General features: G+C 36.4%; 1 protein-coding gene across 1 annotated transcript in view; it reads right to left on the bottom strand.

Moving 5' to 3' along the window:
* Positions 1 to 18,479, bottom strand: part of LOC128661572 (mediator of RNA polymerase II transcription subunit 1-like) — a 254,851-nt gene that overhangs the window by 77,445 nt on the left and 158,927 nt on the right. Inside the window, exons 8-10 of the mRNA XM_053715814.1 lie at positions 16,793 to 16,864; positions 16,633 to 16,701; positions 2,557 to 2,589 (exon numbers count right to left, since the gene is read on the bottom strand). Coding sequence (XP_053571789.1) covers positions 2,557 to 2,589; positions 16,633 to 16,701; positions 16,793 to 16,864 — 174 coding nt within the window. The remainder of the gene's footprint in view (positions 1 to 2,556; positions 2,590 to 16,632; positions 16,702 to 16,792; positions 16,865 to 18,479) is intronic.

Here is an 18,479-nt window from a genome sequence, read left to right on the forward strand (position 1 = left end):
GACTCTTGCTAATATGAAAGAAATGAATTTATCAGGTAAGTTCTTACATAAATTATGTTTTCTTTCATGTAATTAGCAAGAGTCCATGAGCTAGTGACGTATGGGATAATGACTACCCAAGATGTGGATCTTTCCAAGCAAGAGTCACTAGAGAGGGAGGGATAAAATAAAGACAGCCAATTCCGCTGAAAAATAATCCACACCCAAAATAAAGATTAAATGAAAAAAAATGAAATTATAAGCAGAAGATTCAAACTGAAACCGCTGCCTGAAGTACTTTTCTACCAAAAACAGCTTCAGAAGAAGAAAACACATCAAAATGGTAGAATTTAGTACAAGTATGCAAAGAAGACCAAGTTGCTGCTTTGCAAATCTGATCAACCGAAGCTTCATTCCTAAACGCCCAGGAAGAAGAAACTGACCTAGTAGAATGAGCTGTAATCCTTTGAGGCGGAGTTTTACCCGACTCAACATAAGCATGATGAATTAAAGATTTCAACCAAGATGCCAAAGAAATGGCAGAGGCCTTCTGACCTTTCCTAGAACCGGAAAAGATAACAAATAGACTAGAAGTCTTTCGGAAATTCTTAGTAGCTTCAACATAATATTTCAAAGCTCTAACTACATCCAAAGAATGCAATGATCTCTCCTTAGAATTCTTAGGATTAGGACACAATGAAGGAACCACAATTTCTCTACTAATGTTGTTAGAATTCACAACCTTAGGTAAAAATTTAAAAGAAGTTGGCAACACCACCTTATCCTGATGAAAAATCAGAAAAGGAGACTCACAAGAAAGAGCAGATAATTCAGAAACTCGTCTGGCAGAAGAGATGGCCAAAAGGAATAAAACTTTCCAAGAAAGTAATTTGATGTCCAATGAATGCATAGGTTCAAACGGAGGAGCTTGAAGAGCCCCCAGAACCAAATTCAAACTCCAAGGAGGAGAAATTGACTTAATGACAGGTTTTATACGAACCAAAGCTTGTACAAAACAATGAATATCAGGAAGATTAGCAATCTTTCTGTGAAAAAGAACAGAAAGAGCAGAGATTTGTCCTTTCAAGGAACTTGCAGACAAACCTTTATCCAAACCATCCTGAAGAAACTGTAAAATTCTCGGAATTCTAAAAGAATGCCAGGAAAAATGATGAGAAAGACACCAAGAAATATAAGTCTTCCAGACTCTATAATATATCTCCCTAGATACAGATTTACGAGCCTGTAACATAGTATTAATCACAGAGTCAGAGAAACCTCTTTGACTAAGAATCAAGCGTTCAATCTCCATACCTTTAAATTTAAGGATTTGAGATCCTGATGGAAAAAAGGACCTTGCGACAAAAGGTCTGGTCTTAACGGAGTCCACGGTTGGCAAGAGATCCGCATACCAAAACCTGTGAGGCCATGCTGGAGCTACCAGCAGAACAAACGAGCATTCCTTCAGAATCTTGGAGATTACTCTTGGAAGAAGAACTAGAGGCGGAAAGATATAGGCAGGATGATACTTCCAAGGAAGTGACAATGCATCCACTGCTTCCGCTTTAGGATCCCTGGATCTGGACAGATACCTGGGAAGTTTCTTGTTTAGATGAGAGGCCATCAGATCTATTTCTGGAAGTCCCCACATTTGAACAATCTGAAGAAATACCTCTGGGTGAAGAGACCATTCGGCGGCTGAGATAATCCGCTTCCCAATTGTCTATATCTGGGATATGAACCGCAGAAACTAGACAGGAGCTGGATTCCGCCCATACCAGAATTCGAGATACTTCCTTCATAGCCAGAGGACTGTGAGTCCCTCCTTGATGATTGATGTATGCCACAGTTGTGACATTGTCTGTCTGAAAACAAATGAACGATTCTCTCTTTAGAAGAGGCCATGACTGAAGAGCTCTGAAAATTGCACGGAGTTCCAAAATATTGATCGGTAATCTCACCTCCTGAGATTCCCAAACCCCTTGTGCTGTCAGAGACCCCCAAACAGCTCCCCAACCTGTCAGACTTGCATCTGTTGAAATTACAGTCCAGGTCGGAAGAACAAAAGAAGCCCCCTGAACTAAACAATGGTGATCTGTCCACCACGTCAGAGAGTGTCGTACAATCGGTGTTAAAGATATTAATTGAGATATCTTTGTGTAATCCCTGCACCACTGGTTCAGCATACAGAGCTGAAGAGGTCGCATGTGAAAACGAGCAAAGGGGATCGCGTCCGATGCTGCAGTCATAAGACCTAGAATTTCCATGCATAAAGCTACCGAAGGGAATGATTGTGACTGAAGGTTTAGACAAGCTGATATCAATTTTAGACGTCTCTTGTCCATTAGTGACAGAGTCATGGACACTGAATCTATCTGGAAACCTAAAAAAGTTACCCTTGTCTGAGGAATCAATTAACTTTTTGGTAAATTGATCCTCCAACCATGATCTTGAAGAAACAACACAAGTCGATTGTATGAGATTCTGCTAAATGTGAAGACTGAGCAAGTACCAAGATATCGTCCAAATAAGGAAATACCACAATACCCTGTTCTCTGATTACAGACAGAAGGGCACCGAGAACCTTTGTAAAAATTCTTGGAGCTGTAGCTAGGCCAAACGGTAGAGCCACAAACTGGTAATGCTTGTCTAGGAAAGAGAATCTCAGAAACTGAAAGTGATCTGGATCAATCGGATTATGCAGATATGCATCCTGTAAATCTATTGTGGACATATAATGCTCTTGCTGAACAAAAGGCAGGATAGTCCTTATAGTTACCATCTTGAATGTTGGTATCCTTACATAACGATTCAATATTTTTAGATCCAGAACTGGTCTGAAGGAATTCTCCTTCTTTGGTACAATGAAGAGATTTGAATAAAACCCCAGCCCCTGTTCCAGAACTGGAACTGGCATAATTACTCCAGCCAACTCTAGATCTGAAACACATTTCAGAAATGCTTGAGCCTTCGCTAGGTTTACTGGGACACGGGAAAGAAAAAAATCTCTTTGCAGGAGGCCTTATCTTGAAGCCAATTCTGTACCCTTCTGAAACAATGTTCTGAATCCAGAGATTGTGAACGGAATTGAACCAAATTTCTTTGAAAAAACGTAATCTGCCCCCTACCAGCTGAGCTGGAATGAGGGCCGCACCTTCATGTGGACTTGGGAGCTGGCTTTGGTTTTCTAAAAGGCTTGGATTTATTCCAGAATGGAGATGGTTTCCAAACTGATACCGCTCCTGAGGATGAAGGATCAGGCTTTTGTTCCTTGTTGTGACGAAAGGAATGAAAACGATTATTAGACCTAAATTTACCTTTAGATTTTTTATCCTGTGGTAAAAAAGTTCCTTTCCCTCCAGTAACAGTTGAGATAATAGAATCCAACTGAGAACCAAATAATTTATTACCCTGGAAAGAAAGGGAAAGCAGAGTAGACTTAGAAGACATATCAGCATTCCAAGTTTTAAGCCATAAAGCTGTTCTAGCTAAAATAGCTAGAGACATATACCTGACATCAACTCTAATGATATCAAAGATGGCATCACAAATACAATTATTAGCATGTTGTAGAAGAATAATAATGCTATGAGAATTATGATCTGTTACTTGTTGCGCTAAAGCTTCTAACCAAAAATTGAAGCTGCAGCAACATCCGCTAAAGATATAGCAGGTCTAAGAAGATTACCTGAACACAAGTAAGCTTTTCTTAGAAAGGATTCAATTTTCCTATCGAAAGGATCCTTAAAGGAAGTACCATCTGCCGTAGGAATAGTAGTACACTTAGCAAGAGTAGAGACAGCCCCATCAACCTTAGGGATTTTGTCCCAAAATTCTAATCTGTCAGATGGCACAGGATATAATTGCTTAAAATGTTTAGAAGGAGTAAAAGAATTACCAAAATTATTCCATTCCCTGGAAACTACTTCAGAAATAGCACCAGGGACAGGAAACACTTCTGGAATAACTACAGGAGATTTAAAAACCTTATCTAAACGTTTAGATTTAGTATCAAGAGGACTAGAATCCTCAATTTCTAATGCAATTAGGACTTCTTTAAGTAAAGAACGAATAAATTCCATTTTAAATAAATATGAAGATTTATCAGCATCAACCTCTGAGACAGAATCCTCTGAATCAGAAGAACCAATATCAGTATCAGAATGATGATGTTCATTTAAAAATTCATCTGAAAAATGAGACGTTTTAAAAGACTTTTTACGTTTACTAGAAGGAGGAATAACAGACATAGCCTTCTTAATGGATTTAGAAACAAAATCTCTTATGTTATCAGGAACACTCTGAATATTAGATGTTGACAGAACAGCAACAGGTAATGTAACAGTACTAAAGGAAATATTATCTGCATTAGCAAGTTTGTCATGACAAACAGTACAAACAACAGCTGGAGGAACAGATACCAAAAGTTTACAGCAGATACACTTAGCTTTGGTAGCTCCAGCACCAGGCAGCGATTTTCCAGAAGTATCTTCTGACTCAGCTTCAACGTGGGACATCTTGCAATATGTAATAGAAAAAACAACATATAAAGCAAAATTGATCAAATTCCTTAAATGACAGTTTCAGGAATGGGAAAAAAATGCCAGTGAATAAGCTTCTAGCAACCAGAAGCACAAAAAAATGAGACAAATAATGTGGAGACAATAGTGACGCCCATATTTTTTTAGCGCCAAAAAAGACGCCCACATTATTTGGCGCCTAAATGCTTTTGGCGCCAAAAATGACGCCACATCCGGAACGCCGACACTTTTGGCGCAAAAGTACGTAAAAAACGACGCAACTTCCGGCGACACGTATGACGCCGGAAACAGAAAAAAAATTTTGCGCCAAAAAAGTCCGCGCCAAGAATGACGCAATAAAATGAAGCATTTTCAGCCCCCGCGAGCCTAACAGCCCACAGGGAAAAGTCAAATTTTTAAGGTAAGAAAAAAATGATTTATTCATATGCATTATCCCAAATATGAAACTGACTGTCTGAAATAAGGAAAGTTGAACATCCTGAGTCAAGGCAAATAAATGTTTGAATACATATATTTAGAACTTTATATAAAAGTGCCCAACCATAGCTTAGAGTGTCACAGAAAATAAGACTTACTTACCCCAGGACACTCATCTACATGTAGTAGAAAGCCAAACCAGTACTGAAACGAGAATCAGTAGAGGAAATGGTATATATAAGAGTATATCGTCGATCTGAAAAGGGAGGTAAGAGATGAATCTCTACGACCGATAACAGAGAACCTATGAAATAGACCCCGTAGAAGGAGATCACTGCATTCAAATAGGCAATACTCTCCTCACATCCCTCTGACATTCACTGCACGCTGAGAGGAAAACCGGGCTCCAACCTGCTGCGGAGCGCATATCAACGTAGAATCTAGCACAAACTTACTTCACCACCTCCATAGGATGAAAAGTTTGTAAAACTGATTTGTGGGTGTGGTGAGGGGTGTATTTATAGGCATTTTGAGGTTTGGGAAACTTTGCCCCTCCTGGTAGGAATGTATATCCCATACGTCACTAGCTCATGGACTCTTGCTAATTACATGAAAGAAAGCAGGATTTCATGTTTTCTGTGTATTGTTGGGTTCAGTATGGGAAATTTTGTTCCATATCATTCTGTCAGGTTATTGTTGCTGTAGTAATCAGCCACCTGAGCATATTCCTTTTAAAGAGGGACTTTTCTTTCAAAAGAGTAGCCACTTGCCTCATCAATAGCAGACCTACACAACAGAGGGCCCTTGTGTCAACATATTTTAGGCCCCTTTAATGGTAGCTCAGTAGTAATAAAATATATGCTGCTCTGTATAATGATTTTGATGATAGATAGATAGATAGATAGATAGATAGATAGATAGATAGATAGATAGATATGCAACCTGCAGAATATGTAGAATTGTAACCCAATGTGTAGACTGACTGCTATGAGCTCCTCCCCAGCAGTTGGGCCCTAGAGCAACTACACCTGCTACACCAATGGTAGTTCTGCCCCTGTGCCTCATTATAGTGATTATTTTGGGGTACACTGTGAAAGTTGCATAATGCACAGCGGGCTGCAGTTTTTAGGGCAATCACCTGCTACTTAAATGGGCATAAGGTACCCCTCATTTGAAAATAGTTAATACCCTCTCATGTGAGGGGTATAGTATGTGTTTGTTGGGGGATAACCTCTTTCCAAACTAGGATCTTTCACCCCTTTATTTTATGGGGGTAATAAGGGTTTTAAAACGACCCAACTCTGTTCCTACACTATTGTGTTTGCTGCACTGTTATAGTTCCTAATTGGGGTAGGTTATCCCCATAACCATGAGAATAACCTGTAAAATTAGAGGGGGGTGTTATTCCTCATTCAAATTTATTTAGAGTGCTAGACCGGAGCACCAATAAACACGTTTCACTCAACAAAACTTTAGCCGCATTTCTTTCTTGTAAAGGGACATTAAACGTAATCATTTTATGGGAAGATTAAATTATACATTTGTTATTTATTTTGTCTGCTTTTTCTCAGTTCTATCTCAAATAGAATATTTATTTAAATATTGATATTCCTGTGCTAAATAAACCAACATTGTTTGTGGGAGTTGACCCTGTCAGCCAGTGAGCAGTAGAGTTCCGGAACTCATTCACTTAAATAGTTTTTTAATCTTTTCTTGTGCAAAAACAAAAACACTTTTAATATGTTTTCTTGCGAAATGAACACTTACATATTCTCAGTGTTGCCAATGCCTTTAGTGAGATAAGCAAACCGACATTACAGTGCTTATGTTCTACTGTCACATGATTTTTGGAAAGGTCTCCTACTGAGCATGGGCAATAAACTGACTGCACCTACAGCAGATGTCTCCTAGCAAAAACGTCAAAGGAAAAACTATTCATTTGCCTTCCTGTAGACACTCCAGCCCTCGTGTGGGGCTGTGAAAGGAACTAATGGCCCATGCACAAATTAAGTTAAAAAAAAAAATCCTTTTAAAATGATGAATAATATATATTGTAATGATTTATATTAAGAATGACCTTTTGCTTAGTACCTTTTTTATTACAACAATGAAACAGTCTGTTTAATTGTTGATATTTGCTAAGATTTTAATGTTCCTTTAAAACTAGTTCACTGTCCCATATGGAGTCTTTCAAACACTCTAATCTCATCAGATTTCTTGACTCCCATCTGTCTCATTCTGACTTACAATCTATAAAAACATGCAAAAAAAAAAAACAAAAAACAAGAACACCACAAAATTCCATATAGGTACATATACAATCAAGGCAAAATAACTTTACCATTAAAATCAGTGGTTCCCAAAATCATAGGTACTACACCCTTGGGGGGACACTAGCAAGCACAGCAGGTGGAAGGGAGCACTGGGATTACCATAGGGGCGCTAGTAGACAAGTGGAAGAGATGCATAATTATCTAAATTTAATGCATTTTTGCCTAAATACCTAAATAAAAAAATCTTTCTTGCTTTGTATTTGACGTTTTACCACTCTTTGCTAAAATCCAAATAAATTCAGGAGATAGACTTCAGCATTACCCCAGCTCTGAATATCACAACCTGTCATGGTTGCTGCCCTGAGCCCCCACCTCATTAACCAGCTTTTTATGGCACTCTACACATCTGTACTACCTGTTCTGATTTACTTTTATCTCAAAACTCTCTCCCACATCACTTACTGTATATTTGCCCTACTCAGGGCAAACTCAGTTATTTAGCTTCCAATCCAGCAATATTCAATAACACCAATATTACCCCACCCTTTGACAATTATGTAAAAGGCACCCATTGCCTGAACCTGCTAAACATCAGTTTTAACTCCAAACTAAGGGGGATGTAAAGCACCTTGTAATGACAATACCTTTCTGTAATCTTGCAAAACTACCCGAGTGTAAAAACTGTCTAAATACATTAACATTTTACTTATTGTAATTCCTACCACTACTTTTTTTTTATTTAGATGAGCCAATCCAGGATTGTTGCTGGAGTAGACATCATTTGCCACTATTTTTTTTTTACTATCCATTATTAAACACTTTATATTCTAAAAACATTTTTTTATATCCCTTTAACTCTGAAAAATCATTAATCAGCTCACTCAGTCCACTAAGTTAATTTACCACTTTCCAATGATAAAGGCAACCTTTCCCCTCTTTTATTAAAGGGGCTCAAGTCAAAATTAAACTTTCATGATTCAGATAGAGCATAGAGTTTTAAACAACTTTCCAATTTACTTCTTTTATCAGTGGGCAGGGTAATTAAGCAATCTGACATTTCTCATTATAATAATAGGTGCTATTGTAGTGTTTTTTTGGCCCCAGGCATTTGTTTTAAATTCTATTGGGCCCATACTCAGAGGCATTTGGCTTTTCTCTCCCAGGGTTAGATACCTATTAGATTCCCTTTGGAAAAGGAATAGTGTATGGGTTAAGCAGGAGTAAGAAGGCTGTATACCCTCTGACCTCAGGTAATGGTGACCTCTAACCTACCTCTGGTAGTGATGATGTCTAACCCCTGGTGATAATACTAGCATGCCTTCAGTTTCATACAGATGATCAGTGCCAACACCAGTGGCAGCCTCAGACAGCCAGCTAATGTGCTTGCCAACCCCAGGACCCCATACAATGGATTACAGATACCCATATATGATGCAGTGTGTGTGTCTATCTGTATCTATAAGTGTGTGTGTGTGTGTGTGTGTGTGTGTGTGTGTGTATCTGCATGTATAAGTGTATGCTATGTAGTGTGTGTGTCTGCATATATAAATGTAAGCTATGAAGTTTGTGTGTGTGTATCTGTATGTATAAATGTGTATCTGCATGTATAAGTGTATGTTATGTAGTGTGTGTATCTGCATGTATAAGTGTATGCTATGTAGTGTGTGTGTGTGTGTCTGCATATATAAATGTAAGCTATGTAGTTTGTGTGTGTGTGTGTATCTGTATGTATAAATGTATATCTGCATGTATAAGTGTATGCTATGTAGTGCGTGTGTATCTGCATGTATAAGTGTATGCTATGTAGTGTGTGTGTGTGTGTGTGTGTGTGTATCTACATGTATAAGTGTATGCTATGTAGTATGTGTGTGTATCTGCATGTATAAGTGTAAGTTATGTAGTGTGTGTGTGTGTGTATTTATATCTATACATGTATAAGTGTATGCTATGCTATGTAGTATGTGTGTGTATCTGCCTGTATAAGTGTAAGCTATGTAGTGTGTGTATCTGCCTGTATAAGTGTATGCTATGTAGTGTGTGTGTATCTGCATGTGTGTAAGCATATGCTATATAGTGTGTGTGTGTGTATCTGCATGTCTAAGTGTATGCTATGTAGTGTGTGTGTATCTGCATTTGTAAGGATATGCTATATAGTGTGTTACTGTGCATTTTTGCTGACTTTAAATGCCAGAATCTAGAATATTAATGGGGAATGCAGAGAGCAGTTTTAAAGAATCTTTTATAAAAGGGACAGTCTAGTCCAAAATAAACTTTCATGATTCAGATAGAAAATATAATTTTAAACAATTTTCCAATTTACTTTTATCACCAATTTTACTGTGTTCTCTTGGTATTCTTAGTTGAAAGCTAGATCTAGGAGGTTCATATGTTAATTTCTAAGCCCTTGAAGGCCGCCTCTTCTCTCAGGGCATTTTGACAGTTTTTCTCCACTAGAGGGTGTTAGTTCATGTATGTCATATAGATAACACTGTGCTCACGCTTGTGGAGTTCCAATGAGCCAGCTCTGATTGGCTAAAATGGATGTCTGTCAAAAGAACTGAAATAAGGGGGCAGTTTGCAGAGGCTTAGATACAAGGTAATCGAAGAGCTAAAAAGTGTATTTATATAAGTGTGTTGGTTATGCAAATCTAGGGAATGGGTAATAAAGGGATTATCTATATTTTTAAACAGTAAAAGTGTTATTGTAGAATGTCCCTTTAAATGTCCAATTAAGATAAAAAATATTTAGCACTCTCTCTGCAAAGGCTAATTAAAAACAGAGCTCACATTAGCTATGCAGTTCAAACAGCGATCAAATGATCAATTGAGGAGCACCAGACCAAATTCTTTATATAAAACTTAACCTTTATTAGGCCCACCGGCTCAAGTTTAAAACTTAACAGTTCTTCACAAAGTACAAATGATTCAGTATTTCTCCTGCTTACGCGTTTCGGCGATAGCCGTACTCATAGCTTGAGAAATTTACAAACACAGATTACCTTTAAAATCCCCACCAAAATCCAATTGGTTGTAAAAACTTTACTGACTTCTATCTGATTGGCTCTTTAGCCATGACTCATTCACCTCTCTAATCCGCATGAACAGGTGTGGTGTTAACTCTCGACTTCCTAGAAGTTCCCTTACATATACAATTTGTTATATATTCAATGCATAATATCATTTTAATACAATGTGTCTTTTTTAAAATTTACAATTGTATCATTGTTTTTTCGTTTTACTTATGCAATTACCGCAGTGCTTAATAGAGCTTTTGATATAATTTTTCTAGGTTTGATATTTGCAACTATAAATTGTAAGTGATCTATCCATTAAATATTAAATTCTGCAATGTCATCTTTGTGACCGTTTGTATCAATAATGTTGTATTAATACGTTAATCTCTTATTCTTCTTTACAAAGTTTTAGATAAGTAACGGAGCTCTTGCCCATATATTTATGCTATGTTGCACTGTATCACGACATTTTGTGTTTACTTCTATTGCATAGTCATTATCATGTATAAGTACATAGATAGCAGTTTATATCTCGTCTTTACTAGTGTCTATATCACATCTCGGTATTAGCCTCCACTTTGTTGTCACTTGAACTTTCAAATTAATGTACTCATAAAGTGAGACTCACTTTCTCTGTCCGTCAGTTTCTTGTGAATAATTTTTGGATTCACTTCACTTAAAATTGGGTCTGAAACTCATGATCTGAAATGAACACTTTTAATTATTTATTTATTTCCTCACAAGAACCTCAAGTTACAGGCTCTATTTAGGAATTCAAGTTACTTTTGTGATTACATCGTTTTTTCTCTATCGTTTGTTAAAAAGAGAAAATTAAAATTAAAAATTAGAAATAAATGTTCATAATTATAGCGATGCTTACGCCTCTATTTAAACTATGACCTGCTGGGATCGGTCTATTTCTAATCTTATTTTTGCCAAAAATTAATAAGATCATATTCGCTATTAAGACCATGTGGTATCCTAGTTTTTAACTTATGAATCCAAAACACTTCTCTTAGTGCCAGATAATTCTCTGTACCTGAATTGCCCTTATGTGGTTTTTCTATGATTGTCCATCTTAATGAGATAGGATTACAGTTGTGATTTATTTTAAAATGCTGTACTAGTGGTGTTGTCATTTTACCCTTTTTAATACTAGAGACATGTTCCCTGATTCTTTCACGTAGTTCTCTTGTAGTGAGTCCTACATATTGCAGGTCACATAAATTGCATGTGAGGAGGTACACTACATTACTCTGTCTGCAATTTAAGCATAACCTGTGATTAAATGTCTGTCCTGTAACAGAACATCTGAACTGATTTCCTGGCTGAAAAAATTCACAAGCGTTGCTACAGTGATATGTACCTGTGAATGTAAGCCACAAGCTTTTGTTGTCTTCAATAGTTTTTAAACGTGTTGTTGCTACTTTATTTCCTATAGACATGCCTCTTTTAAAGGAAAATCTGCACCCTTGTTTGACTGTATTGATAAGTTTATCGTCTGCTTGCAGCATGGGCATATGTTTCTGAATAATCTTGCAGATTTGTTCATATTGATTGCTATACTGTGTAACAAATGTGACTCTTTCGTCTTTGCAATACTTTCTACTTTTAGTTTTATCTTTCAATAAGTCCTCTCTCTTGGCATTTGATACTGCTTCCCTAGTGTTTGTAACTAGGCTGTTAGAGTAGCCTCTGGCTTTCAATTTGTCAGCTAGAATGTCTGCATGTTTGTTAAATAACTCATCTGTGCTGCAATTCCTTTTCAATCTAGTGAATTGTCCTTTAGCTACCAAACTGAAAACTCTCTTGGGATGGTTGCTATTTGCATGTAGTAATGTATTACCTGCAATTGGTTTCACATAGACCTCTGTTTCTATATTGCCTGCCATTGTCCCTCTTAATAGTACATCTAAAAAGTGTATTTCATTTTTGGCCCATTCAGAGGTAAATTGTATTCCTATCTTGTTGATATTTAGTAAGGATACAAAACTATATGCACTGTCTGCTTCACCATTCCAGATACAAATTAGATCATCTATGTATCGTTTATAATATATTATCTTATCCTTGAGGGGGTCCTGACATCCATAGATGTGGGACAGCTCCCACCAACCCATGAAGAGGTTGGCACAAGAGGGGGCAAATTTAGCCCCCTTAGTTGTCCCACATCTCTGGAGGTAAAAGACCCCCTCAAATGAAAAATAATTGTGTGTTAACAGATACTTAGTTACTTCAACAATATATTTGCAGAAATCTGGATCATGATTGGCTGATCTGTTTATGAAAAATTCAATTGCTCTCAAACCCATACTATGTGGTATCGAAGAATACAAAGCTTGTACATCAATTGTTAGCCAACTATATTTTTTGTCCCATTTGATGTCTTTCAATTCAGTCAACAACTGTTTAGTGTCTCTTAGATGGCTATTTAATTTAGATACTATTGGTTGTAATATCCCATCTAACCATTCTGATAGGTGTTCATTTAAAGATCCTATCCCACTGGTGATTGGTCTCCCAGTCATATTATCTATGCCCTTATGTATTTTAGGTAATAGATTGAAACTTGGCACAGTAGGTTGGTCTACTAAAAGATATTCTTTGGTATTTAAATCAAAGTATCCATATTCAAACCCATTATCTACTAAGTGTGAAAGTTCATTTTTATATTTATTTGTGGGATCCCCCAATAGTTGTACAAATTGGTTAGTATCATCTAATTGTCTATGTGCCTCCTGTATAAATTTCGTTCTGTCTAATACTACTATTGAACCGCCTTTATCGGCATTTCTCAAAACTATATCGTGGTTTTTACTGAGTTTTTCAATTGCTAGTGTGTGTTCTTTGCTCATATTCAAACGTTTGCTCTTAACTGTATAGGCTAGATTGTTCAGATCAGACTCTATTCTATTTTGGAATTTCTCTAGTAAGTGGCCTCTACTTTGTATTGGGTAGAACAGAGATGGATTCTTCAATTTGGGTACTGATATTGTGAGTGATGTGTCATCTGAAATATGCCCACTTTCTGCTTGTAACTCCTCAAGAACAGTCAAATCACAGGCCTCTTCAAAGTTTAAAACCTCTTTTTCCATATTCAAATAAGTATCGTTTGCATAATTAGGGTCTGTGTCTTTGTCTGTACCACATAAGGGCAATTCAGGTACAGAGAATTATCTGGCACTAAGAGAAGTGTTTTGGATTCATAAGTTAAAAACTAGGATACCACATGGTCTTAATAGCGAATATGATCTTATTAATTTTTGGCAAAAATAAGATTAGAAATAGACCGATCCCAGCAGGTCATAGTTTAAATAGAGGCGTAAGCATCGCTATAATTATGAACATTTATTTCTAATTTTTAATTTTAATTTTCTCTTTTTAACAAACGATAGAGAAAAAACGATGTAATCACAAAAGTAACTTGAATTCCTAAATAGAGCCTGTAACTTGAGGTTCTTGTGAGGAAATAAATAATTAAAAGTGTTCATTTCAGATCATGAGTTTCAGACCCAATTTTAAGTGAAGTGAATCCAAAAATTATTCACAAGAAACTGACGGACAGAGAAAGTGAGTCTCACTTTATGAGTACATTAATTTGAAAGTTCAAGTGACAACAAAGTGGAGGCTAATACCGAGATGTGATATAGACTATAGTAAAGAAGAGATATAAACTGCTATCTATGTACTTATACATGATAATGACTATGCAATAGAAGTAAACACAAAATGTCGTGAGACAGTGCAACATAGCATAAATATATGGGCAAGAGCTCCGTTACTTATCTAAAACTTTGTAAAGAAGAATAAGAGATTAACGTATTAATACAACATTATTGATACAAACGGTCACAAAGATGACATTGCAGAATTTAATATTTAATGGATAGATCACTTACAATTTATAGTTGCAAAGATCAAACCTAGAAAAATTATATCAAAAGCTCTATTAAGCACTGCGGTAATTGCATAAGTAAAACGAAAAAACAATGATACAATTGTAAATTTTAAAAAAGACACATTGTATTAAAATGATATTATGCATTGAATATATAACAAATTGTATATGTAAGGGAACTTCTAGGAAGTCAAGAGTTAACACCACACCTGTTCATGCGGATTAGAGAGGTGAATGAGTCATGGCTAAAGAGCCAATCAGATAGAAGTCAGTAAAGTTTTTACAACCAATTGGATTTTGATGGGGATTTTAAAGGTAATCTGTGTTTGTAAATTTCTCAAGCTATGAGTACGGCTATCGCCAAAACGCGTAAGCAGGAGAAATACTGAATCATTTGTACTTTGTGAAGAACTGTTAAGTTTTAAACTTGAGCCGGTGGGCCTAATAAAGGTTAAGTTTTATATAAAGAATTTGGTCTGGTGCTCCTCAATTGATCATTTGATCGCTGTTTGAACTGCATACTATTGAGGCCACAGAGAGAGCACAGACACGGAGAGATTCGAGAGCCAGATCCTGTGTTGAAAACAAAGGTGATTTCCTGGAAGGCACTGCAACTGTTTCAGTAACGGATTTCTAAGGGAGAGTGAGAGGAGCCGTCAAAGAGGTGATCGAGGAGGGAGCAGGACAAAGTGAGGTCATCAGCTCCTGTGGACCGGCACTTACTAAGAGACGGATCGCTAAACCGCACATCACCTCACTCCGAGGTAAAAGCTGAGTTTGGGAGCCGGTATTGGAGTGATCGAGGAGGGAGCGGGACCGAAAAAGGTCCGTTTGCTGATTTGTTTATTTGTACGCTCCCGTGGACCGACACACATTTACACACTGGCGTGACACCAAACTGCAGCAGTGACATATGAATGAGAGTGGGTAAGATAAAACCTAAAGTTTATCCATTTAAATGAAAAGTAATAATCCATTCTGAAACCATACCACAGTATTGGATTTAAAGTATATTATTAAGACTCACGAAAACAGTGCTAAAAAGATCCAGGTTTATATTCACCTATCACAGGTTACTCAGACTTTTTAACACGATATTCCATTGGTGCTTGGACTTTGTCTGTTTGATTTGTGCATACTCACATTAGCTATACCAGTGGTTTGAGCTTGTGTTTGATTTGCTCCCTTAGATTATTAAAATATATGACTTTGTTTAGAATTTTATTTAAATACCTTTGGTCTTATGAGGGGTTTTTTAAGCCCCGTCTCTGCTCCTGCCCGCCACATTTCAAATTTTTGCGGGGGGCTTTCCCTCTTGAATTTTGAAATATTGTGAGGTATATATTGGTCCTTAAAGTGATGGTAAACTCTCCCCTTTTTAAAATCAGATCTGGAATGTAAGCGCTATTTTAGATGGAGTTTAATTCATAAGCTGTAATGAAGATGCATTATAACATGCTTTTTAATATAGATATGAAATTCAAATACTGCATGCTCCTCCGCCCACTTCAAAAGTAAAATTTTCTGTGAGCTAACAGATTGAATTGTTGTCCAATCAGCGCTCTCCCCATCTGGCACTTTTGTTGTAGCTAGAGCATTGATTGGAGAGTAATTCAATTATTTAGCTGACAGGAAAATTGACTTTTGAAGTTGGTGGTGTAACGTGGGGTATTTGAATTTCATATCTATATTAATAACCAAGTTATAGCGCATTTTCATTGCACATGATGAATATAATTCCATCTAAAATAGCGCTTACATTCCAGATCTGATTTTAAAAAGGGGAGAGTTTACCATCACTTTAAACTTTGTCTTTATCTCTCAAAATAACTTGTTCTACCTTATCCTATTAAGAATCCCTATTACCCACTGTTCCCTTCCGCGAGCCATACCTTTCTGTTCCAAGTTTTTTTTCCCCAAAATGTACTAAATGAAGCTGCATCTAGAACCAAGTGTTAAACTTTATACAATTAAATATTACAATCATAATATAAAATGGAGTGATTCTGTTAATCTTAAGAAACTTAAAGGGACATTGAACACTTTGAGATGGTAATATATAATGATAAATTGTATATAATAAAACAACTCTGCAATATACTTTCATTATTTATTTTGTCCTCTTTGCCTGTAATTCCATTCTAAAATTGTGAGCTTTTCAGTTCCTGTTAGAAATGGAAGTGCAGAACACTGATATATTCCACTCAGCCATTGGCTGTACACTCTAGTGACCTATGTATAAATGTCCCTAATTGGCCACAGCAGAGAAGGTAACACAAGTTACAACATGGCAGCTCCCAGTGTTTTATAGACACTAAAACTTTACACTTACTTTGTCACTTTTTAAACAACTAATGAAACTTTAAAAAAATACATCTACATGTTAGTCATGGACTAATCTTTTCTTTGAATGCATCATTATATCTAGCATGTATTTAGTGTTTAATGCCCCTTTAAGCAATGCCTTCTATATGCATTACAGATAAATCAATATAGTACAGTACCTGCACAGATTGGCTATTCCATTCAGATCTGTCTCTAGGGCTCGCAGTGCAAGATAGACATTAGCTTTCATTTCACTGGAAAAGAAGAAATGGAACAGAACATAAATAACCTAGTTATACTAATGCAACAACTTTTTTTTAAAAAGTAGAAATCTCAAATCAATACCTATTTCCTGGAATGTTGTATAAAAATAGAAGTCCTTGCAGGCTCCTCCCGAAAGCTTCAAAATCCTTTTTCCTAGAAATAAACAGTATAGGACTATTTATAGTTGGTAAAGATAGGGGCTAATCTTTGAACACCTTTAGCTACATCAAATAATGCAATTCAGAGAAATTGTGTTAATTTATCACACAAGCAAACGTTTTACCCTGTTATTCTAAGTATTTAAAAAGGATGTCAGTCTTGATTTGTGTTTAAATTCATTAAAGGAACATGAAACCTAAAAATTTTATTTCATGATACAGAGCATACATTTTTAAAAAGCGTTCCAATTTACATTTATTATAAATTTTGCTTTATTCTCTTGGTATCCTTTGTTCAAGGCGCAACAATGCACTACTAGGAGCTAAGGAGGTAAGCCAATGACAAAGGGCATATATTTGCAGCCACCAATCAGCAGCTAGCTCCCGCGTCTACCTAGGTATGCTTTTCAACAACGGAAACCAAAAGAACTAAGCAAATATAAAATAATATTAGTAAATTGGAAATATGTTTAAAATTGTATGTTCTATCTGAATCATGAATTAAAGGGATATGGAAGTCAAAATTTAAATTGTCTGGATTCACATGAAGGCCGAAAAAAAAATGTCTGGGGTTGCCGTGTTGCTTGTTCAGAGAGGAATGGCCTGGTATTTCCGCACTGGAATGACCGTAATAGGCGGGATCAGACTGATATATTACAGGAAAGTTCTACTCTGTGAAACGCATTACTGGGCTAAAAAGAATCTGCACCCAGGTGGTAAATCACCATAGAAAAGGCTGACAATAGTATTGAGCTGGTTGTTCGTTCCTGTGAGTGTGCTTCTCTCTGTGTGGATTCACATAGAGTATACAATTTTAAACAACTTCCAATTTACTTGAATGATCGCTGCTATTTTGTTCTCTTTGTATTCTTTGTAGAAGTGCATACCTAGGTAGGCTCTGGAGCATGTGCGTGTCGAGCACTATGTGGCAGTGGTCTTTTTATTTGTATAAACTGCTGCACTCTAGTGCTCAACAATGTACAACATTGTAAAAAAAATTGTTACAAACACCACTGCCATTTAGAGCTCAGAACACATTCACTGCTGAACTTACTTAGGAATGATATTCAGAAAAGAATACTAAGTGAACTAAGTCAGTTGAAAATAGAGCATGAGAGTTTAAACAAAGTTCCAGTTTAGTTCTATCTGAATCATAAAAAGTTTATTTTGACTTTAATATCCCTTTAATAAGGCAATTGAAAAATAATTTGCCTCTATATATTATGCCTTGTATTCCTGATATCAAGAAGAAGCAGCCAAGAGCACAATAGATGTAATACATCACTTGCAGTCCATTCTCCATTATAGAACGTTGTCAATATAAAACTGATGTATTCCTTGTTTCTGCAAAATAATCATTTAGTTTATATAATCTCCAGCACCTGCACCCTCTTTTTCTATTTAACGTAGACAAGGGACTATGTAGTAAAGTTTTTAGAGTGCACGTGAAGTGAACAGTAATGCAACTTTCACACCAGTCAATACATAGCATGCCCACATTTATTCCTACAATAGTATCAGTGTCCCCCAGCCTGAAAAATAGCTACAAAAACTATCAAAGTATGTATATGTATTATTAATAATAAGTAAAAATTGCAACCAATGTTTTA

This window comes from Bombina bombina, chromosome 5 (genome assembly GCF_027579735.1).
Source record: "Bombina bombina isolate aBomBom1 chromosome 5, aBomBom1.pri, whole genome shotgun sequence".
NCBI classification, from domain to species: Eukaryota; Metazoa; Chordata; class Amphibia; order Anura; family Bombinatoridae; genus Bombina; species Bombina bombina.